The 24,889-nt window shown below is 39.2% G+C and overlaps 1 protein-coding gene across 1 annotated transcript in view; it reads left to right on the top strand.

Annotated features, from left to right (window-relative positions):
* Positions 1-3,150: 3,150 nt before the first annotated feature.
* Positions 3,151-24,889, top strand: part of dot1l (DOT1-like histone H3K79 methyltransferase) — a 43,014-nt gene continuing 21,275 nt past the window's right edge. Inside the window, exons 1-17 of the mRNA XM_028962106.1 lie at positions 3,151-3,475; positions 6,306-6,349; positions 6,440-6,514; positions 6,597-6,660; positions 9,679-9,907; positions 11,639-11,733; positions 13,150-13,212; positions 16,019-16,074; positions 16,175-16,254; positions 20,608-20,676; positions 20,761-20,867; positions 20,947-20,988; positions 21,152-21,235; positions 21,497-21,752; positions 22,012-22,125; positions 23,441-23,532; positions 23,705-23,806. Of these exons, the coding sequence (XP_028817939.1) occupies positions 3,395-3,475; positions 6,306-6,349; positions 6,440-6,514; positions 6,597-6,660; positions 9,679-9,907; positions 11,639-11,733; positions 13,150-13,212; positions 16,019-16,074; positions 16,175-16,254; positions 20,608-20,676; positions 20,761-20,867; positions 20,947-20,988; positions 21,152-21,235; positions 21,497-21,752; positions 22,012-22,125; positions 23,441-23,532; positions 23,705-23,806 (1,653 nt within the window). The 5' untranslated portion in view covers positions 3,151-3,394. The remainder of the gene's footprint in view (positions 3,476-6,305; positions 6,350-6,439; positions 6,515-6,596; positions 6,661-9,678; positions 9,908-11,638; positions 11,734-13,149; positions 13,213-16,018; positions 16,075-16,174; positions 16,255-20,607; positions 20,677-20,760; positions 20,868-20,946; positions 20,989-21,151; positions 21,236-21,496; positions 21,753-22,011; positions 22,126-23,440; positions 23,533-23,704; positions 23,807-24,889) is intronic.

Here is a 24,889-nt window from a genome sequence, read left to right as displayed (position 1 = left end):
AACGTTTGATGAGGTAATTTCACAGTTCGAAGACTCGTTCTCGCCCCCTACAGTGCAATTCGGCTAGGTATACATCCGCGCTAAAATATCAAGGTGAAAGTCATCATAATGTAGCGGTTCTTCTTCTGCTTTGTGTAACTTTTTTGATTTCGTTTCTTGAATCGCATATGATGAGCTGACACCCAAGAGATTTTCTGTGCAAAGTGTATTCTGTACAAAAAGCAAGTTCGCGTCAGAACATCACGTCACACATCGCGTCTTTCTGCACCTCTCTCTACAATATACAGTATTAAAAGAACATAAAAAAAATATTCACAAAATAACACACATGCAAAATATTCCTAATATGTACATAAATTAAAATGAAAGAAATAACTTTTGGCACACAAACCCCACGCATCTCTCCCAGCTCACGCCATGTGTCCAAGAGACCTGAACCGGGTCTCAAAAACAAAATAAAAGTCTTTAGGAAATAAGAAACTAAAAGACACAAGAAAGAAGAAATATACTTAAAAATCTAGTGTAACCATTTAACTCCGACACAATAGCTTGAGTAGTATAGACCCAGCTCCCAACCCAACTTTGTGAATAGATTAACGGCAATATTTTTTTTTATCGCCCGATAAGAGTCTCACGTTAACGCAGCACGTTAACGCCGATAACGGCCCACCACTACTATTTATTAGATCTACAAATACAATATTGTATTTTAAAGAAGTGTCTTAATAATGTCAGTGTCTTTTTGATAGTGGAACCCTGAAGAGTACCAACTGGTGCTTGAAGTGATTGGTGAGCATGGACACTGGACTTGCAGTAAGAAGAGAGGTATATACATTTGTTTGATAGATGTATTGTGTGCATGACATGCTGGTTTCTTATTTGTTTTAGGCAATGTGTCCTTCACATGTGCCCTATGCCAACGACACATAACTCATCTTCTCTTTTCCTCCCTCAGATCTACATGCTGCTTCCAAAATCTCTGCATGTCTAACTGACATCTCATCCTGAATGGCAGCCCATCACCTCCAACTCAATCCCACTAAAACTGAACTAATATTCATTCCAGCAGATTCTTCACCACATCAGGATCTTGCTATTTACCTGGACAACTCACAGCTCTCTCCTTCTACAACAGCCCTCAACCTGGGAGTAACAATAGACAACCAACTCTCCTTCTTGACTCACATCAGTCTTTCCCCCTTCTCTACAATATCAGACGAATCTGTCCTTATCTGTCAACACAGGCCACCCAGATACTGGTTCAGCAGTGTAGCGGTTCTTCTTCTGCGTTGTGTAATTTTTTTATTTCATTTCTTGAACCGCAAATGATGAGCTGACACTCAAGAGATTTTCTGTGCAAAGTATATTCTGTACAAAAAGCAAGGTCGCGTCAGAACATCGCGTCACACATCGCGTCTTTCTGCACCTCTCTCTACAAAATACAGTACTAAAAGAACATAACAAAATATTCACAAAATAACACACATGCAAAATATTCCTAATATGTACATAAATTAAAATGAAAGAAATTACTTTTTGCACACAAACCCCACGCACCTCTCACAACTCACGCCATGTGTCCAAGAGAACTAAACCAGGTCTCCAACCCACTAACCCAAGGGCACGGCCACATCCAAACAATTTTCGGGGGGTGATCAAAGGTTTAGAACCCACATAACTTTTAACAATAACCATAAATTGAACAAACAAAAATACAGAAACATATTTGACATAACCAGAAACATTAACACACTTTAACATTCTACAATTAAACAAACACCCAGATTGTCATTATAATTCCCTCACCCACATCAGAATACAGGTAAACAAAATAAAAGTCTTTAGAAAATAAAAGACACAAGAAAGAAGAAATATACTTATAAATCTAGTGTAACCATTTAACTCCGGCACATCAGCATGACTAATCTTCAACCTTCCCAAATTCTCCCACACCGCCCCTCTGCTACGTTCCCTCCACTGGCTCCCAGTAGCTGCACGCATCAGATTCAAAATACTGATGCTGGCCTACAAAGCCAAACATGGAGTAGCACCATCCTACCTCACAGCCCTTATTACACCTCACACTGCACCTCGTATACTCCGAGCCTCCAGTACTGCTCGCCTGGTCCCTCCATCTCTGAAGGTAAAAGGAAGACGCTCATCTAGACTCTTCTCCATCTTGGCCCCTTGGTGGTGGAATGAACTTCCAGCTCAGTCACTGAGAACCTTCACACGGCAGCTCAAGACCTTCCTCTTTAGAGAACTTGTAACCTTCTTATTGTCTGACTTCTGTATAGAAACTACAACAGAGTGAATAAAAAGATTGTATTCATAGTTGGGGGTCCTAGTGAACCAGACTTGACCACTTCATTGATTGTAACATGGAAGCACATTGTAAATCGCTCTGGATAAGGGTGTCTGCCAAATGCCTTAAATGTAAATATAAGCAGTTCACTGTACAATAAATAGACTGAGAGTATTCAAAATATCTGTATATACATACAATATATTGGTGTGTGTGTATACCATTCTCCACATACTAATGCAAATCACTCGGGTTCATAATTACATGTGATTAAAGGAAACATTTATATTTGCATTTATAGCATTTATCAGAAACAGTCCATCATGATATACTTTTACAACTAGACTACCGCATATCTGCTCCGGCCACTTCATATCCTGTCCGGTGACTTCAATCGGTTCGAATAGTATCTGTAAAATACTTCGAATAAAGACATTTAGAAAGGCAGAGAAAACGTCTAACGTTGCAGTAGCGTGTGACGTCATGATTTGAAATCAGCACGCGCCAGGGGGACCATGGGGGAACTGAATTTCCTGTAACACCGGCTTGAACTATCTCCCCTTGTCGGTTGCAGTAGTGTTCCGGATCTTTTGGCCCACTCACCCGGAAGAGTCGGCTCTTTCCAATCGTAGTCGGTTGTATTATTTACCCCAGCATGAACCTCTGATGAAGAATGTGAACTTAACTTAATCAGTGAGATTATACTACACCTGGTAATATCTAAAATGCAACAACGTTGTTTTATGTTTGTCAGTAAAATGATGTATTTACACTATAAATGAATTCATTCATTTAAAAGAACCGACTCTTTCGCGACGGACTCATTTCCTTTTTATCACGCCGGTGAAGATGGCGGCGGCGGTGGAGGCCGGTCCGCACGAATTTATCAACTTATTGTAGTATATAGAGTTAATAATAGTAACAAATTAGTAATTGGTGCTTATTAGGCCAGCTCGAAGTGAATATCGTGTAGTATTATTTATTTAAATATTTAACCGGCATGCTTCGTTTTAGCGCGTGAAGTTGTCTGTCTAGCCTAGCCTAGCCTAGCCTCGCATCGCCTCTTCTCGCCGGAGAAAGTCTTGTAGGATGGGAGAGAAGCTCGAACTGAAGCTGAAGTCGCCGGTCGGAGCTGAAGCTGCTGGTTACCCCTGGCCGTTACCTGTATATGTAAGTAGTATGTTTCAGGGCGTATTTCTGTGTCTGCCTAGGTAAGGTTAACAGGGACAGTAGCTATCTTACACTAGCATTGCTGCAGTGGAAAATACCCTCCTTACGTTTAATTACCCAATGCTTGCTACAGATGATTATTAGATCAGAATAGTGAGTCAGTATGCTATTGTCAATTTCAAGTGACGTTTAAGTCATGTGTCGTTTTATTTTTTGCTAGTTAGCAGCTAGCCATTTTACCCCATGCTGCATTAAAAGAGAGTAAAAACGAGCACCGGGCTGTGGACGTGTTCGTATAATTGTCGAATTAATCAAATGACATTAAGCGATAGGAGGGTAGTATATGAACGTCGGGGCAGCCCAGCATTGTTCAGCTTATCAGCCTGCTGTCTGTGGCCAACTTTCCATTTGTGCTGTGTGCTGTACTAGTTTCTTCTCTGTACTCTTCTGACCCTAGTCTCTAGTATACACTGTGCTTGTTTAACCTTGTATCTTTTGTGAAACTAGCTACAGATGTGTACTTTAAGTAAATATTAGATGCTGTGCTCTCTGTTTTGCATTTATTTAATTTGTATGGGTGCATGCTTCCGGGGCAGTGGTGGCCTAGCGAGTAAAGAAATGGAACCGTAATTGGAAGGTGCCACTGAGCAAAGCACCGTCCCCACACACTGCTCCCCTGGCACCTATATCTGCCCACAGCTCCCCAAGGGTGATGAATTAAAAGCAGAGGACACATTTCGTTGTGTCACCGTGTGCTGTGCTGCAGTGTTTCACAATGACAATCACTTCACTTTCACATTCCATAAAGCTTGTAGATGTGGACAGAATGGAGCAGAATGGCATTATTATAATCTCTTCCTCTATCGCTATTGGATATTACTTAATGTTGACAAAAAAAAGCATAATCAGCTAGAATCATTCTTCATTTAAAAAGGCTGTACCAGCACCAAATCATTTGAACTTATTTACCATTATTCCAAATATGGTGTGGCAGTGGTGGCCTAGCGGGTAAGGAGGTGGACCTATTATCAGAAGTTTGCTGGTGCCACTTAGCAAAGCACCCCACACGCTGCTCCCTGGGCGTCGCTCATGGCTGCCCACTTCTCACCAACGGTGATGGTTAAAAACAGAGGACACTGTTCATTGTGTACTCCGTGTGCTGTGTTTCACAATGCCAATCACTTTATTTTCACTTTTAATACTCCATACTCTTTTCAATACTCTCATCTTTTGTTGAGCATCTAGTCTTTCTTTCCATATTGTCTGTTGTGTAACATGCTTTTAATAGAGAATTTTGGTCAATTCTCTGGAAAATTAAACCAAAATGCTAAAAGAGTTGTGTATATTCAAACGCCATTTCTAATGTCTGTTACCTGAAGCCACCATGCGTTTAGTTAATGCTTGGATGTGCACATGCTCTACTAGGGCTGGGCGATATGGCTGAAAACCATCTCAGTGTTTCATGTCGGTTGATAATGATAATTATTTACGTTGATAATTATAGCACGTTGTAAGTCGCTCTGGATAAGGGCGTCTGCCAAATGCCGTAAATGTAAATGTATTGATATTATTTACGGCCATTTAAAATAAGAACCAGGAGAAAATATATTACATTTATTTTAAACGTAACATTCCTCTGATCATAATCCCCTCAGTTAAGACATGTAAACCATGGAAAACTCAAATAATTATGTAAACATGAGTCTAAAGTCACAATGAACACTTAACAATTATCTCTTAACATTTAAGGTGCGACATTTAAGAAATGCTTAATAAAGGGCCAATCCAGCCCATTCTCAAAACCCACTATTGAGCCTCACGCCCCTATGGGGAGATGGAAGTCAGTCACTGAAGCTACATGAGCTGTAGCCAGAGTCTTTAGCAGATCCTGCTTCTGCCACTAAGTCTTTAAGCACACATACGAACCTGTACACGGCCACTCGCACCACAACACGTGACGTCATCACACTGTGTCCAGGGCTGCACGTAGTTAAAACTCAGACGACAGGCTAGGGCGGGGGCGTGACCAAGGTAGACCAGACATGACACAGACGAAGAATAGAAAATATCGAATGTTTTATTGAACACATTTTTTAATTGATATTGATAATGTGTTTATTGTGATATATATTGTTATCATTTTATTGGCCAGCCCTATGCTCTACACAACCATGCTTTACGTTTTTGTACGTGCTAAAACAGATCACGTGTGACTTCTGGTCTACAGCACCTGGTCTGTCCAGGCGTCAAGCATGGTCTGTTTTAGCAGACACTTGGTCTGACCTGGCCATTTTTCCTCCCATAACAAAACAGTGTGCTCGTCAGCCCACATAACAGAATCCCAAACCGCCAGGGTGCCACTGAGGTGCCACTGACAAAGCACCGCCCCCACACAGCTCCCCTATATATATATTAGAAACTTACTAAAAAAAACGAATGGATTATGAAATTTGTCGGCAGCTGTTTTAGTAATTGTTTATTTATTTATCCCTAGTTTACATCCAGACCACAGTTTCATTAATGTTCATATATACAATCACTTCCTGTACTGTATGACTAGGGCTGAATCAACTTGTCAATTTGTCTATAATTAATAGATTTTTGTGACAGAAATTTGTGAGAATTTATTTTCTCTCACAGATGTGCTACCACTGAGTCCAATTATCAATTCTTGTCCCGTCCGCATTCTAGGGGGGGAAATTTAATTTGGACTCAAATAAATCTGATGTCAAAATAATGTTGTACTAAACATTATGTACTAAACTGCATGTACTAAAAAAAAAAATTCTTCCTTTTCTTTTACTATTCCCCCCTCTGTCCCTCCCTAAAGGATAAGCACCATGATGCTGCACATGAAATCATTGAGACCATTCGGTGAGATTTAATATTATATGTATTACATAAATAGAGTTCTATGAGGATAATGTTTACTGACATTGTTTGTTTGTGTACATGTGTGAATAGGTGGGTTTGTGAGGAGATCCCAGACCTTAAACTGGCCATGGAGAATTATGTCCTTATTGACTATGACACCAAAAGGTGAGTATGGCTGGATGGTCAGTGTATATGTATATGTGTAATGTTTAAACATATTGTTTTTTTTTTTGTTTTTTTTTTGCAGCTTTGAGAGTATGCAGAGGCTGTGTGACAAGTACAACAGGGCCATTGACAGTATCCACCAACTTGTGAGTCTACAAATAGTCTGGGGGGGTGGAGAGCATGGTCAATGTCTCTTTCTGGGTAAATTTGTAACCTGCAAGTAGGCTAAGTGTCCCAGTTTGCATTTTACAGCATCATACATCTCTATGAATCGGATTTACATTTAAATCATTTGGCAGACACCCTTATCCAGAGCGACTTACAATGTGCTTCCATGTTATCATCAATGAAGTATTAAATGAACAAGTCTCAGCTTTCTCCAATGAGCAGAATCAAGGGAAAGATAAATGCAGCCAAGTACAGGGATATCCAGGAAGAAAACCTTCTCCAGAGTGAGTGGTCAGGACCTCAGACTGGGCCGAAGGTTTACCTTCCAACAAGACACTGACCCTAAGCACACAGCTAAAATAATGAAGAAGTGGCTTCACAACAACTCTGTGACTGTTCTTGAATGGCCCAGTCGGAGCCCTGACTTACATTTACATTTCATTTACATTTACAGCATTTATCAGACGCCCTTATCCAGAGCGACTTACAATCAGTAGTTGCAGGGACAGTGTCCCTGGAGCAACTTAGGGTTAAGTGTCTTGCTCAGGGACACAATGGTAGTAAGTGGGATTCGAACCCGGGTCTTCTGGTTCATAGGCAAGTGTGTTACCCACTAGGCTACTACTACCCTCCTGACTTAAACCCAATTGAGCATCTCTGGAGAGACTAGGGCTGCACGATTTATGGAAAAAATACATATTGCAATTATTGAGATCAATATTGCGATATGCGATTGCGATATGATAAAGGGCACTTGCTTGTATATCAATGAAAAGTCGCATAGAAATTACTAATAGTGAAATGTTTAATTTCAAAGTGAAACATACAAACTACTTATAACAACTTGAAATGCCCAGTGCTTTCAAAATACAATATTCTACAAACTTAAATAATGACAAAAAAAAGTCTTTACTTTAAAAAAACATTACTGTTGAACGACAAACCCTGGTAAGGCTAAACAACTGTTTTGATTATATTTGCCCATTATAAAATCCCGTATTATAGTTCTTACGTTTAACCAAAACGTTGTTTGGAGGCTGACTTGAACACAGGGATGCATAGCTTTGCTAGCTTAGCTAAGGTTAACATTTGTAAACTGAGGTGATTTTCTTTAGGAAACCTTCAAAGTTTGGAAAAAAGTTAACTAAACTGCTAAGAACAGTCTAAATAGTTAATGCCTACGTTTAGCCAAAATGTTGTTTGGAGGCTGACTTGGAACACAGGAATGCATATCTTCGCTAGCTTAGCCTAGCTTAGCTAAGGTTAAGACTTATAAAACGGGATTTTATAATGGCCAACTATATTCGTTGACGTACGTGTTCCCATATGTGAGTCACAAATCTGAGGTCTCTATTGAACCGAATCGAAAGTCATGTGACCAAACACGTCACATTTAAATCGCAGCTTTTTGCGTTCATTCAATCGCACAGACTGACATCGCGATTACGATTGCGGTTAGATTAATCGTGCAGCACTAGGAGAGACCTAAAAATATCTGTCCACCAACGTTTACCATCCAACCTGCCAGAACTGGAGAGGATCTGCTAGGAGGAATGGATGCCCAAATCCTGGTGTAAAAAATTGTTTCCCAAAAAAAGTATTTCCCAAAAAGACTCTTCTACTAAAAACTGAGCAAAAAGTCTGAATACTTATACAATTTATCGGGTGTTGCAAATGATAAACCAACATGTGTATGTAGATTAACAGACGTGAATTACTTTGTGAAAGTCATTACTGGTCTTTCCTCACTGCCCACCGTAGTCATGATGAAGCTAAGTGCTACATATGCTTAGTAATATTTCCTTGTCTTAAGCCAAGAAATTTCAACTTTATCCACAGTGTACGCATAAAGCTGCAGACCAGCATGAAATTGCTCTTGTGCCACAGCCACACAAGCCATAGAAAATATAATGGGTTTAGAGCATAGTGCAGCGCATGACTCATTCAGTCTGAAACCAGCCTTTGCTTTCGGGAGACTTGTGTTTGTCTCATTATCTATGTTTCTCTCTGTCTTTCTTTAAATCCATGTTAAATCTTTTTTCCTTGGAATCTCTTAAGGGTTTGTTCGCAAAAAGCATGTTCCCCGGGGTCGCATGTTATATAGATTGAATTCAGCTGTATTTGCATCAAGAATGCGGTGGCTGGGGGAAAACGTCAGATGCTGTAGGTCTGCCAGGTGTTTTGAATGTCAATGTTTCTTGGCAGTGTAGAAATAGTACAAGATACCCATAGACTTACTTTTTTTGTTTAACCAAAACAGGTATAGTTCTAAAATACATTACTTTTTTCAGACATTTGATCCATGAGCCCATCTGAAACATGCACAATGCTATGATCAACTGAGCTGTCCCTGAGAAAGACACTTAACCTGGAGTTGGTCCAGGGGGGCTGTCCCTGAAACTGCTGATTTTAAGTGGGTGTGCTGAACAAAATCTTCAGGCATGGGTTTCAGAGTGGTCTGAAAGTGGCTTTGTGTCGAGCTCATATTCTGGACTGAAAAATGGAATGATTCGATTGGCCCAGTGTAAAGGATTTTCAGGATTTGATCCTGATACTGGTAACAGGGACAGTCCTCTTAGAGCTAGTCAGGGTTAAGTTGTTCAGGATAAGGGAGTCTGTTAAATGCCGTAGTGTCTCTTGTATGCAAAAGCTCATTTAGACAAGCCAGATTTATTTAGGAACAAAGTGCTTTGGACAAAATTGTATTTATTTTCTCATGACATTGCTGTGCATGGTGGAAGAGCACTGCATTCCAACACTGCTTACTGTCAAATTTGGTGAAGGTTTCATCATGGTGTGTTTAGGGCTAGTTCAGGTAGTGGGCACTTGTTAAAGTTGAGGTTTGGATAAATTCAAGCCAATTCAGTGTTACTTCGTAAGTGAACAGTTGGATTTCACAAAACTGTGATTGACTTGAAGTTACATTGTGTTTTAAGTGTTCCCTTTAATTTATTGAGCAGTGTATTTTTCTGTATCCATCTTTTGTGTGTCTGCAGTGGAAAGGCACTACTCAGCCCATGAAGCTGAACAAGCGTCCCTCTAACGGCCTGCTTCGCCACATATTGCAGCAGGTGTACAACCACTCAGTCACCGATCCCGAGAAACTCAACAACTATGAACCCTTCTCACCTGAGGTATATGGAGAGACCTCTTTTGATCTGGTCGCTCAAATAATTGATGAGATGGAGATGATGGAGGATGACACATTTGTAGATCTCGGCAGTGGTGAGTAACCTTTCATTTACAAAGCCGCTTCCTTGCACCACTACCCCAAAATTAACCTTTTTCAATTAATTAAAATGAAAAAAAAAAAAAAAGTGTTCAAAATAAGCTTATTAGTTATTAAAATGCAGTGACTGAACAGAAATTGAATATTTGGTTTAACCCCCCCCCTTGGACTTAGTCATTTTAGGTACACTTGCACATTCAAAGTCAAGTCAAAGTCAGCTTTATTGTCAATTCTGCCACATGTACAGGACATACAGAGAATTGAAATTGCGTTACTCTCAGACCCATGGTGCATACAAGTAACATTAAATACAAACAGTAACATTAAATACAACAATAACATTAAATACAAAAGGTATAAAAATAAGCAAATGTATAAAATTTTAAAACACATAAAGGCACATGGTGGAGAGTGCAAACCATGTAAACAATGCCAGATATTGCTGATGAGCTGTGTGAAGTTGTGCCTGCTTTTGTAGACAGAGATTCATTCAATGGATTTTTCCCCATTTGCTTCACACAACTTGTTTGCAGGTAGTGAGAACAATACCAAATGCTGTAGAATTATTTTTTGTAATGTCTACACCAGGGGGCACAGTGCACAATAGGTTTTAACCACAGATCTTCTGTTCCCGTAGGCTTTTAAAAATCCATCTATTTCTTCATATAATCCCAGACAGACTCAGTGATGGTCATATGAGGGTTCTGAGAAGAACCTCTACCATTCTACACTGTTCCCTGTAGACATTCAGACCAGGCAGCACAGTTCCTCTGTTTCTATGGATAGTTGAGTAGCTTTGGAGGTATAGCTTTTTGGCTGCAACTCTTCCATGAAGACTACTTCTCTAGCCAGTAGACTAGTGTACCTGGGTCCCACTGTTATCTGGCAGTTAGGAGTTGATGACCCTGCTGGACGTTATCTAATTACGATTCCAATAGAATATTATCCTACTAAGTACCTGCACTTGATTCAGATTTTCCTTTTGTTTGCTCACTTAGTATTTGGTTACTTGTTAATCATTTTTTGATACAACACATTTTTTACAACATTTATTTCTTATATAGCCCAAAATCACATACAGTATGTCTCAATGGGCTTTGACAGGCCCTACAGTTGACACCCCCCACACTTGACCCTTCTGCACACAAGGAAAAACTCCACACACAAAAAAAACTCTAGGAGAGAGAAAAAAAAGAGAGGAAGAAACCTTGGGAAGGAGTGATACAGAGAGGGACCCCCTTCCAGGGTAGAGTGAGCCTGCAAATGGTGTCAGTGCAGGGTTGGATATGATATAATGATAAGTCCTACGGTTGTAGGGTTGGAGAAGTCCAACTGACAAACTGACCAAAATATCCTCAAAAGCTAAACATCTAAACATTTACATAATCAGAAGGTTGCTGGTTCAAATCCTGAACTAATCACAGTACCGTCCACACACTGGTCCCCTGGGGCCTTTCATGGCTCCTCTCTGCTCACTAAGGCTGATGGCAGTGTGTCACAATGACACTCACTTTTTTCTGATTGCTTGTTTTTGTATGGAATTGTAATTAGAAGGTGGTTTAAATCATGTTAAGAAAAGCAATCCTTCATTACATAAATAGTATGTCTAGTTTATAGGGAGAAGGGCAATTTTGTAAGACCACCGTTGTAGTTGTAGATCAAGAAAATTCTTTGTTTTGAGGTGGTGAACCACGTTATAGTTGTCCTTATGCGTGTTTTTATTACAGGAGTGGGCCAGGTAGTGCTACAGGTTGCAGCAGCAACAAATTGTAGACACTACTATGGTGTGGAAAAGGCAGACATTCCAGCTACTTATGCAGAGGTAAAAACCCTTCATCACATACTCAAAGTACAGTGCCTTTAAAAAGTATTCACCCCTCACCTCATTTTTCATGTTTTGTTACCATAAAACATGGAATCAAAATGAATTAGTTATGGTGACCACATCTCTTTTCCCTAAATGTGTCTGGCCCGGTTTTTAGGGTGATTGATTAAACATTCACCGTCTTCTACACGCATGTTCGTCCTAGTAAAAACAACTGTGTTCTGTCAGTGTTTTTTAATACATTACATTTTACTTTAATACAAATACTACATTCATGTAGTGTTATCTTCATTTTATATGACACAAACAATGTGCAGCTCCTGGTACTTTCTCTTTTGTGGAAACCGCATCCAAATGGCTTTTGGAGTATTAAAGGTTGCCAACGTTTAGACTAGGTTATTCCAACATGATTATATATTTCCCCTTAAACCACTTGATTGCACACAGGTGGACTTTATTTCACTAATTATTCACTAGTTTTTATTTTATGCAGAATAAAGATTAAAAACATTTCACTTACATGTTGGAATGAAACAAAATAGGTAAAAAGCCAAGCGGGCTTTATAGGCACTGTATAAGTCACCCATTCTTGGGGATTGGGATAAATATGAATATTTGCTTACCAACAATGTTATTTGACGTATGATCAGATCAAGTTAGCTAGGAAAGTGAAAGCTCCTACATGACCCACTGCCCATGCACTTGACTGTAAACTTCTATAAAAACTTATGGAACATTTGATGGAATTTTTTGTTGTATGAAACATTTGTATAAAAATGAATGAAAAATTATGTAATACAACATCAGTTGTATTACAATAGTTAAATGTGTTTGATGATCAGAAACATTTTGTGTGACAAACATGCAAAAGAATAAGAAATCAGGAAGGGGGCAAATCGTTTTTCACACCACTGTATGTGCTTTGTACGCTCCCGACAGAAAATTTGTATATATATGTAAATATGCTCTTATGATCTATTTTAAACTTTGTTGTTAATGTTGGAAAACTGAGCCTTGCTTGCAGGCTGAAGGGATTTTGGAAAACCTTGAGCCGAGGTGATATGAAGAGACTGGAGGCTCCTGCCACACATATATACGCGCACATACACTGCTGCGTAAAATGATGTTCTCTGACATAATATTATGTTGTGTCCTGTACTTCAGGTCACAGAGCAAGATGAGCGCGAGATTAGGCAGGCATGTTTTTTCTGATTCGTTCCTGAAAAATGTTTTTTAAACTTGATTGTCCACACCGCCTCTGAGCTGTACAAAAACAAGTGGCTGAGATGTCCTTCTCAGAGCTCTCGATGCGCTACTTAATAAACCACTTAGATTAGTACATTGCACGATTTGAGAGAGATTTATGTTTAAAATTGATTTACTAACAACAAAAACAATTTTCTTTTCATCCAGTCAATGGACCGAGAGTTTAAGAAGTGGATGAAGTGGTACGGGAAGAAGCATGGAGAATACACTGTAAGTTTTAACCAGTTATTATTAGTGCATGGTTTTTGAAGAAATGCTTATTACATTAAAACATAATTAACTTTGCTTTTGTCAATATACAAGTTAATAAGCAATCAACTTGTCAAAGGAATGCATTATATGCTTATACTATTTTAATGCAAATTGATTTTTACAGCACGGCAAAATAAAATAATCGGTATAACTCTAGGCAGTGAGCATATAGTCATGGTCAAAAGTTTTGAGAATGGCACAAATACTAGTTTTTACAAAGTTTGCTGCTTCAGTTTTTATTATGGCAATTTGCGTATACTCCAGAATGTTACGAAGAGTGATCAGATGAAAGTGAAGTGATTGTCACAGCACACGGTGCACACAACAAAATGTGTCCTCTGCTTTTAACCCTTTTAACTGCTTTTAACCTTGGTGAGCAGTGGGTATCCATGACAGGCGCCCGGGAAGCAGTGTATGGGGACTGTACTTTGCTCAGTGGCACCTTGGCGGCAACATTCTGATTATGGGGCTGCTTCCTTAATCGCTAGGCCACCACTGCCTGGTGAGGCCAGCACTGCCCCGTGGATTAATTGCAAAGTCCATCTTTGCCTTTTCCCAACAAAAAAACTAAATTTGATCATCATTATCATTGTGCTACTTATAAAGGGCTGCACAGGCAAGGATATTGCTGCTACTAAGATTGCAAATAAAAAATCATTTATGGAATCATTAAAAACTTCAAGGAGAGAATTTCAAGTGTTGTGAAGAAGGCTTCAGAGTGCCCAAGAAAGTCCAGCAAGCTCCAGGACAGTCTCTTAAAGATAATTCAGCTGCAGGATCGGGGTGCCACCAGTGCAGAGCCTGCTCAGGAATGGCAGCAGGCAGGTGTGAGTGCATCTGCAAGCACAGTGAGGAGAAGACTTCTGGAGGAGGACTTTGTGTCAAGAAGCCACTTCTCTCCAAGAAAGGAGAGATTGATATTCTGCAAGAAGTACAGGAATTGGACCGCTGAGGACTGGGGTAAAGACATTTTCTCTGATGAAGCCCCTTCTGATTGTTTAGGGCATCTGGAAAAATTGTCCGGAGAAGAAAAGGTGAGCGCTACCATCGCTGTGGGGCAGTGGTGGCCTAGCAGTTAAGGAAGTGGCCCCGTAATCAGAAGGTTGCCGGTTTGAATCCCGATCCGCCAAGGTGCCACTAAACAAAGCACAGTCCCCATACACTGCTCACCAAGCGTGATGGTTCAATACAGAGGACAAATTTCACTGTGTGCACCGTGTGCTGTGCTGCAGTGTATCACAAGTGACAATCACTTCACTTTCTTCTCTTTCTTCTCATCAGTCCTGTCTTGTGCCAACAGTAAAGCATCATGAGATCATTCTTGTGTGGGGCTGCTTCTCATCCAAGGGAGTGGGCTCACTCACAATTTTGGATAAGAACACAGCCATGAATACAGCAAGTTTGGAGAACAATGCTTTTTCCAGCATGATTGAGCACTGTGCCATAAGGCCAAAGGTATTAGTGGCTTGGGGAACAAAACATAAAAATTTTGGTCCATGGCCAGAAAGTTCACAAACCATAATCGAATTGAGGACTTGTGGACAATCCTCAAGAGGCGGGTGGACAAACAAAAATCCACTAATTCCGACAAACTCCAAGCACTGATCATGAAGGAATGGGTTGCCATCATTCAGGATTTGGCCCAGAATTTGACTGACAGCATGCCAGGGCTAATTGCAGAGGTCTTGAAACATACAATAAGATCTAAAAAACGAAGCAGCAAACTTTGTGAAAACCAGTATTTGCATCATTCTCAACTTTTGGTAGCAAATGTACACAACATATCTGCTGCAACAATAGTTGAACTGAAAAGTGAATACCTGTTCTGCTTCTGATTATGTGAAATATCAGAAGGGAAACTTTGCAAGTACAGTCGCACTTTTAAGTTCTTAATTCTATCCACCATTAACACTTAACTTCACTAGTGTTTGTTTGTGTGTGTGTGTGTGTGTGTGTGTGTGTGTGTGTGTGTGTGTGTGCGCGCGCTGTGATAGTCCTATACCACTCTGCCCCTCACACACAGGGTCTGAAAGAGGGAGCACGCTTCTGGATAGGGAATAGCAAGAAAGAGTCATAGATTGATATCTTAATCAGTAACTGATGGTCTGATTAAAGGGTTTGTGTCTGTGTCTTGGCAAAAAGTTACATTTTTGTCTCATCTGTCCATAGGACATTCTCCCAGAATCTTTGTGGCTTGTCCACATGTAGTTTGGCTTTTTTATGATTTGTTTTCAACAATGGTGTCCTCCTTGGTCGTCTCCCATGAAGTCCACTTTGGCTCAAACGACGGATAGTGCGATCTGACACTGATGTTCCTTGAGCTTGAAGTTCACCTTGGATCTCTTTAGAAGTTTTTCTGGGCTCTTTTGTTACCATTCGTATTATCCGTCTCTTTGATTTGCCTGTGGCCAAACCATCTGCATTATTTTTTTTAGACATTTTTGGGAAACTTGATTTTAGGACTTTTTAAACATCTGTGGGAACTGCCATACACAGCCATGTTCTCGCCAAACGTATACCTCATGCAACTTTGCCATTCTCGCAAGGTGTGGATATTTCTGCGGTAGGCGGGTATAATCAGCATCTCTCCCATTGGCCATCGCATAGCATTTATATCTTGCAGCTCTACATTGGACTTAAGTATAATTCATCCTCATAGCCCATTTAATGCTGGGTTTTGGTATCTGCCCCTAAAGGAGGACCATATTTTTTTCTGAAATTCTGATAGAAATGAATTACTAATGTTCTGATGATATTTGTTTAGCTTGAAAGGGGTGACTTTCTGTCAGAAGAGTGGAAAGAAAGAATAGCCAACACAAGGTGGGCTGACCTTATCTTTTAACCTTTTCATCAGATTAAGTCAATAGCAGTGGTTTAACCTAAGTTATTTCTAATCATTAATTTTCTCTGGTCTCTGCAGTATTATTTTTGTGAATAATTTCGCGTTTGGGCCCGAGGTTGATCACCAGCTAAAGGAACGCTTTGCAAACATGAAGGAAGGTGAGTGTCACTCTAGTCTATATGAATACGCTGCTCATTTGTTTGAGCATTAGCTGTGTATCTCCATTTGGAAACAATTCAAATGCGCAATGCATAATCTGAATTGGCCCTAATTTATGTAGGTATTGTCTTGGTTTAGGTTGAATTCTATATCCATGTCATAGATCTGACCCCACACAGGAAGTAACCAAAATGTAACTGAATGTTCACATATTTGAAAATAATCAGTGATTAGCATGTTAATCAACTGACAACTGTAGAAATTTTAATTTAGACAACTCACTTTAGTGAGCTGTGTGTTCATGTTTTATCTTCAATCATAGCTCAAACTATTTCTGTCCACTTTTTACAACTACTCAACAAACCTTGCATATTGAAGCAGTTGATTGTCACCTCGCTGATATTCTTTTAGTCTACAGATATATTCCTTTTGAAACCTTACAGCTTGTTCACACAATGCCACATTCCTTGTCTAAAATTACTACATTGTAACCTAGGACTTCTGAAAACTTTTGTTATTTATTAAACCTCTAAGAGTGTGGAAAATGATTGATAATTTTACAAATATAAGCACACAGTGATCATGTAGGATTTATTGCCGTTTCAAACATCTTTCTAGTACATAGGGAAACAAGACGTCATTCCTTTACTTTATTTTATTTAGCAGACGATTTTATCCAAAGCGACTTACAAGAGGAAGACACCAGCAATTCTCATTCGATTTCTATAGAATTTTGAGTTTACAAAACCAAGAGCCCTGATAAGGCCTAACTTGTCAGCAAAGAGCATGCTCGGAGATTAAGTGCTAGACAAAGAAAAAAAATGTATTTGTAATTGTAATGTATATGTATATTTTTGTATTGTTTTGTGCAATGTGCATGCATGTGCGTGTGTAAGTGTTAGACTTTCTTCTGAGATCATGGTGCATACAATTATCACAGTACAAACAGGACAAAATACAGGGCAACAGATTATAAGTAGTGCTAAAAATTACAGAAATTTCAGGTAGTAATATTGACTAGTAAAAGTCCATTATGGAATGGGTGTGTGGACAGTTCTTTAACTTTAATCTGACAAAAGTAATAATAAATAAAAATTCTATTAAATTTAACCAATGAAAGTCAGACCATTACAGGAATCGTTTGATTGCAGTGATTGCCTCAAAAGGTTGTGCAACAAAATATTAAGTTAGGGGTACCGTAATTTTTGTCCAGGCCTGTTTCATGAGTTTATTTTTTTTAATAATTCTTTTGAAGCATGGTTGAAAAGCAATGTCTGACTTTTATTAGTTAAATTTCATAGAATTTTTATTTATTATTACTTTAGTCAGATTCAAGTTATTTTTGTGACCATTTTGAGTTTTTCTTTCATTTACTGAAGGGTACCAACAATTTTGTCCACGTGTGTAAAAGGGCACCGCGAAAGTCATATGCGGTTTCCATGAAGGGGTTGTGTTGGTCCACACAATGTTTTGATAGGGTGTGCCCAGAAGAATGGCAAAACCCAAACTTTTTTTTTGTTTGAACATTGCCCTTGTTTCTTCCCGGTGTAAGCAAAACATAACAGGTACTGCACTTGATTGATTCAGGTCTTACCTTTATCCTGCACTTGCTGCTTATTGCACTTCTGGTTAGACCTAAACTGCATTTCGTTGCTCTGTACTTGTACATGTGTAGTGACTATAAAGATGAATCTAATTTAATGTAATCTAATTTGTCCTACCTGATCCTCTCCATTTATCTAGGTCTCAACAGCATTACCTCTTAGCTGTGGAGAGCCTCAGGGTTCTATTAGTCATTTCTTCTTTTCTTTTACATTTAACTGCAACTAGAATCAATATTCTGGAAATACGATATCTCTTTCCACTATTTTGCAGACGATGTAGAGATCTGTTTTGCCAAATCCAAGCTAATTAGCGCTGCTTCAATTCAGACACAACAGAACTGTCTTAACCTATTCTTGGATGAAGGAAAAATTTTCTCTACAAAAATAAAACAAAGTATTGTATTTGGTAATGCAACACTCTTGGGTGGCCAGTGCAATTGCCTTACCAGGTTCATTTTGCCGTCAAGCATCCAGAACCATGGTTTAATCTTAAACCTCGATTTAGGTTTTTTTTTTTTTTTTTTTTGGTTTTGTTTTGTACGGTATGTTCTTGTGTTTATGTAGGTCTGTTTTATAGCATTTTTGATTAGCGTTTTGCTGCAGTTTTTGACAGATATGAAAGCTGTTTTATGTGGTGGGTCGGAGCTATCAGCCTGCTCGTTTTTTTTTTTTTTTTTTTTTTTTGAACAGTATAGTAACAGTAAGAAACACATGACCTCTATATTGTTTCATTTTTTAAATATTTTCCTTCACTGTTTGCTTCCTCCTCTTCATCTCACTTTCAGCTCAGCTCTAGTTACTGGAGCTGGTGGAGGCACAGCAATAATGTTTGCTTAGTATATGTTAATAAAAACAATGAAACAATGCACTTAGAATCAATAGATACCCTTTTTGCTATATATATATATATATATATATATATATATATATATATATATAGATATATATATAGATATATATATATATATATATATATATATATATATATATATATATATATATATATATATAATAAAAATATTTGTATTACTTCCCCAATCTTCCATTAGTGGGTCAAACATGACCCGCATGTATTTCCAATACAATTTCATGAGAACCTGTGGTTCTTATATTTACTGTGGATCATACAAATCCTGACCGTGTTACTGATCAGGAAGAGTATTTTACACCTTTATAGATGTATTATCTAAATGTATCTAAATTTATCTCAGGGGAATGAGTGCGTGCGTGCGTGCGTGCGTGTGTGTGTGTGTGTGTGTGTGTGTGTGTATATATATATATATATATATAACATAATTGGATTGACCCTTCTTGCTGGAAGTGAGAAGAAATGTGTCCACTGCTTTTAACCCATCACCCTTAGTGAGCAGTGGGCAGCCATGACAGGCGCCCGGGGAGCAGTGTGTGGGGACGGTGCTTTGCTCAATGGCACCATGGTAGATCGGGATTTGAACCAACAAACTTCTGATTACAGGGCCGCTTCCTTAACCGCTAGGCCACCACTTCCATGATCGTGAGGCAACATTGCAAGCTGATTAAAAAGCACTGCAGCAACACTGAAGGTGTTTACAGCAGCAATATCTGCCGTTCACAGTGTCTTGTCAAAGGTGATGCTTTTTAGATCGAGGGTCATTTCGCTTCGGGCATTCCACCCCTCCACATGGGGGAGCGAATGACAAGCAGTTGCATACCCTGTATCCAGTGCAGGCTCTTGTGCAGTATGTGGAACCAACGAGGACCCTCAGACAAACCAATTATGTGTCTGCTGTGCAGTTCCAGCCAGTGGTAAGACGCTGTTAACACATCTGTGAAGCGTCTTCATAGGTGTTGCCCTGCACTTTTACTCTGGCTATGACAGCTAGATCTGTGGCACATATTGAGCAGTGGTACTAGCAGTCAGGGAATGTAGCTCATGGCCACTCAGATATTGCCATCTTTTGCAGTCACATGATGCTTCAAGATAACAGACGGTTGGTTATCACCTGTGACGTTTTTTTTTTTTTTTGTTCATGGGACAGTGGTTGCTGTGTGTTGCAGCCAGTACTGCTCACTTTTATCTCTTTCCATCTACTATTGGGCTTATCTGGTTTCATTAGGCCCAGCTGGGAGTACATTGATAACCACCGGTGTTCTTGGGAATATCTGTTGGGAGGGCGGAGCCTGTACTCATAGAATTGGAGTAACATAACTAGTAACTTTTGTTTTCTAGTCTTCATTAATGTGGTGTGACTTGTAACATCCAGTTACTTGAGAAATCCAGTAGTTGCATGCAGAGAAGATTTTTTTTTAATGAATACAACTCATACATCCTGTGCACAGCTACCTCAATAATGTGTTTGTGAGTTGGGATCACATTAGAGGTATGAACCTTCACTTATTCAGTTCAATATCTTGGTTCATCATGATTAATCCCATCCATTTTTCTATGTTTACTTCACATTATGTTATCAATACATCATTGGGATCAGAGACTCTTTGTCACCACAGGCCCTACTATTTAACCAGAATTTTAATGCCAGACAATTACCAAGCAATGTTATGGTGATATCAATTATCATTATATTGCCAAGACAGTTATGATACACTCTCATCCATTAGCGCCTCCCAATAGGAAGTGGATTGTTTCATTTTCTCATATTCCTCTACAAAAGAATTTGAAACAAGGGGCTTTCCGTTCTTAGTTTTTTTTTTTTTTCACCTGGAGATAGCTGATTCTATACTTGTATGCTGTCTTCAATCAATTTGTAGGTGGAAAAATTGTCTCCTCAAAACCATTTGCACCTTTGAACTTCAGAATAAACAGTCGCAACTTAAGCGGTAAGTCTTTGATTCATTCAGTACTTATGTTTGGTTTTTATATTGACTCAATTAGATTTTGTAACTGGTATTTTCTGTGATCAGACATTGGCACAATAATGCGAGTGGTCGAGCTTTCTCCTCTGAGGGGGTCAGTTTCTTGGACAGGAAAGCCAGTTTCATATTACCTTCATACAATTGATCGTACCATAGTAAGTTTTTTTTTTTTTTTCCCATTTTCTTTTCTTCATTCCTCTATATTCAAGCTAATTTTATTATTTTGTTTTGCAGCTTGAAAACTATTTTTCTAGTCTCAAAAATCCTAAACTCAGGGTAAGTTGTCTGTTTGATGTTAGCTTGACTTAAATATATATATCAGAGCAAATGCTGTACTTAAAGGTTGGTTACAGGGCTCTCCTGTTTAGACTTGTATTGTTGACACTGACACTTGCTCATGTTACATTGGTTATTGCTGTTTTTTTTTTTTTCTCTACAGGAGGAACAAGAGGCAGCACGGCGACGGCAGCAAAAGGACACCAAGAGCAATACCACCACCCCAACCAAGGCCAAGGAACAGAAGGTAAGCTGTCAGCAGTCATGTTTTTTACATGCTATTAATGACATCAGGTCTGAATTGCAAAACTATTTGACTTATTTCAGAACACATCTGTTATTTAAAAAATAAAAATTAATAATGGACATCAGGTTGACATTATTGAAACCTGCACATGAACAAAATGTACAGTCCTGTTACTCTTTTGGAATGGTCAAGAATGAACAATGTCGTTTGTGTGAGTCTGGGTTTTTTTTTTTTTTCTTCTTGCATGGCATGTGCTGGAAGGACTCATGTGGCGAAGATGACAGACCAGGTCTGCTGGGTGTGGTGAAGCCGCTGTCGAAACCACGGCGTGCACGCCTTATTCCTAAAGGCCGAAAGCTGAACAGCAGAAAGAGGGGACGTCCCAAAAAGGCCACAACCTCAACCACTGCTGTTACTGCTCAGCGCAAGAACAAAAAAAGCCAGAGTGCCCTGGAGCTCCTGCATGCCAAAACACTCTGTGCAGCACCCCCCCTGGGTAAAGAATCAAACTCCAAAGGTATTGATGTATTTAGACAGCAGTGCTCTGATGTTTGGCTTGCTTCTAAATTGCCTATGATAAGCACCTGTCAATATTTGAAAATTCTAAAACTGATATTAAATATTATACTTATGTAAGGATGAATAGAAATGAACAAAAATAATAATTGCAAAAACCTTAGATATTATGGTCATGTTATTACTGATCAGTGTATCTTGAATTATTTGCACAAACTTTTCTGCCAATTTTTTGTTCTTGATCTGCTGTTTTTTTGCAGAAGTATACAGGTCACCTCAAAGCCCATTCTACCAATTACCTCCCAAAGTGCAGCATTACACCTCAAGTCAGTTTCTCCTTTGCCCCACACCACCTGGATTACAACAACTGCTGGGTAAGCTTCTCCTAGCCACCACCCCAAAAAAGATACCAGCCAAAGCCACAATCACAGTCAAGGTTGTGTGTGTTTGGTGGCAGTAGCCTAGTGGGTTATCACTAATTACAGTCACTAATGTGACTGTGATAAGTCACTTTGTATGAGAACATCTGCTGAATGAATATAACCTGAAAGAGACATTGTATGTACTGCTTTTTATTGAGCTGAGTGCACCTGTTAGGATGTGGAGTATACACCTTGCTAGACAGAACACTTTCACAATCACATCCCATCCACAAGGGGGCACCAGCTTGCTTTCAGGTTTTCAGGCCTGCAAGCTGGGCCTTAAAAGAAGCTGGAGGAAGCTGGCTTGTTTATGGTGAAAACTTGGTTGTGGATCTTCCCCAGTTTGGCCTCTGGATGTACCTTTCTTCTTCTGGTTAGTTTTCTCTGTTTGGATGCACTTTTCCCTCTTTTTGGTTTTCTTTCATTTGTGGGGTTTTCACCCTACGTGAACTGGTGGAGTTAAGGAGGACAGAGGATTCTCTGGCCCCAGGTCTTAGGCCCAGGACCAGGTTTTGCTATGAGGCCTGGAGGTCCCTTTGGTCCAACATCCATTTAGATTTTTCACATGCTGACTACCATGTCTATCGCACACATTCAGGTTTCAGTTTGTTTTTTAGATGACATCTTAACAGTTGTCTAGTGAGATTTAACACTTTTTAAATCATTGTTCTGAATCCAAGCTGTACATGCTGGAGGATGTTGCAGGCAGCAGATTGTTCTCCACGGCTTCTCCAGACTTTTCTCATGCTTCTCCATGTCACTTCTGTCACATGTGCTTCTGTGAAGAGCACAGGGCACCATTTGCTGATTTTGGTTTTCTCTGGCAAATGCCAAACGTGCTGCACAATGTTGGGCGTGTGGACGTCGGGCTCTTCTACGGCCTCCTCCACATCTCCTGATGTTCTGGCCTGTCTCCTGGTAGCACCTCCATGCTGTGAACACTACGTTGACAGACACCGCAAACCTTCTTGATGCAGCTCAAATTGGTGTGCCACCCAGGATGAGCTGCACTACCTGAGCCACTACCACAGAGTGAAAGCACCAGCTGAAACATCAGCCAGAAAAAAATAATTAGGGAATTTTAGCCAAATCTATCATGCTCCCCTGAGTGGAGAAGTCTTAAGGATGAGGACTATTATTATTTTAATTAAAATGTAATCATTGAGAAAGTGTACTTTCGTATGGTGCTGCAGTCTCTTACTTTTTCCAGAGCTTCATACTTCAAGTATTTTGGATAATGTCTGAACTGGTTTTGGTTTGTTTTCAGATAATATCAAGGTTCAGTACTTGCAATTCATGGCATATATGAAGACCACACAGTACAACACCAACCTGCAGCAACTGCTCAAACAGGAACGGGTAAAGTCTTTCCACTGACTTTCTATGTCTGTCTTTCTAAGCCAAAATAATTTCCCCCAGTGCCTGGAAATTGTATTTCCTTAAGGCTATATCTTCAGGTCCAATGTTTCTAATCACACTTTTATTGATTGTTTTATTAACTTAACTGCTCTGCTTTGTTTCTGTACTATAGCTGAGGCACACTGAGCTGTCAAGCCAAGCAGAACAGTTGCTGAGTGTATGTCAGTCACATAAAGTGAGGATAAAAGGGCTTTTTCACAGCAAATTGGAGGAGGTGAGGAAAATGTGTGTTTGTAAGGCAACTTCGGTGTTTCAGATTTGAGAGCAATAGGATGCAATAGAGTACAAATCTAATAGTGCTTGCCTTTTGATTAGTAAATTAATCATTTCAAGCCTCTATGATGATTGAGTCCTGTTTTTTTTTTTTTTTTTCTTTCTTCAGTATACTTCAAATTTTTGGCCCCTAATCTTAGACCCCTTCTTTCAAAGTCATAAAGAGGCATTTGTTTAAGGCTGGAACATGGTAATCACATGCCAGCACTAAGAAACACATACAGGCCATACGTTTGGACACTAGGGCTGCAACTATTGAATAGTTTTGGAATAGAGTATTCTGTCTATTTTTATTTTCTCCATCGATTAATAGAGTAATATAATATATAATAAGGATAAATCATACTTTTGTGTTTTTAAATAACTATCAATAGAGTGTAATGCAACATGAAAATCCTCTTAAAATTAGCAAGCAATTGGCTGTTATTCCTCAGAAAAAAGTTTTTTATTCAAACTCAATACTTTTATTAGATCAAAGCTTAAAACCTTTGGGTTACTGGCCATTTAATCAACCTTTCTGTGAAACATTCGTGATGTACATGAAAAATAACTATGAAATTCACAAACATAGGTTATCCTTAGTTTTTTAAAACTAAAAAAGGGGTGTACTCTACATGTGTTAATTCATATTTTTGATGCCTTCAGTGAGAATCTACCAATGTAAATGGTCATGAAAATAAAGAAAACACATTGAATGAGAAGGTGTGTCCAAACTTTTGGTCTGTACTGTATATGGCAATGTGAGCCCATATAAAACATGATGGTGCCAATTAAGTACTCTTTATTAAGTTTCCATCCCAAGACTCCTTTTAGATAGTAAACTTTTTTTTTTTTTTTTTGTGAATGCAACAATATATACAATTAACATATTTGTTGTAAAATACAATTTTACATATACAATGGGGCAGTGGTGGCCTAGTGGGTAAGTGAACGGACCCATATTCAGAAGGTTGCTGTTTCGAATCCTGAACCCCCCAAGGTGCCACTGAGGTGCCACGGAGCAAAGCATCATCCCCACACACTG

Source organism: Denticeps clupeoides, chromosome 19, assembly GCF_900700375.1.
Source record: "Denticeps clupeoides chromosome 19, fDenClu1.1, whole genome shotgun sequence".
Classification (NCBI taxonomy): Eukaryota; Metazoa; Chordata; class Actinopteri; order Clupeiformes; family Denticipitidae; genus Denticeps; species Denticeps clupeoides.
Note: the sequence above shows the minus strand (reverse complement) of the source record. Positions and strands in the feature narration are given on the sequence as shown.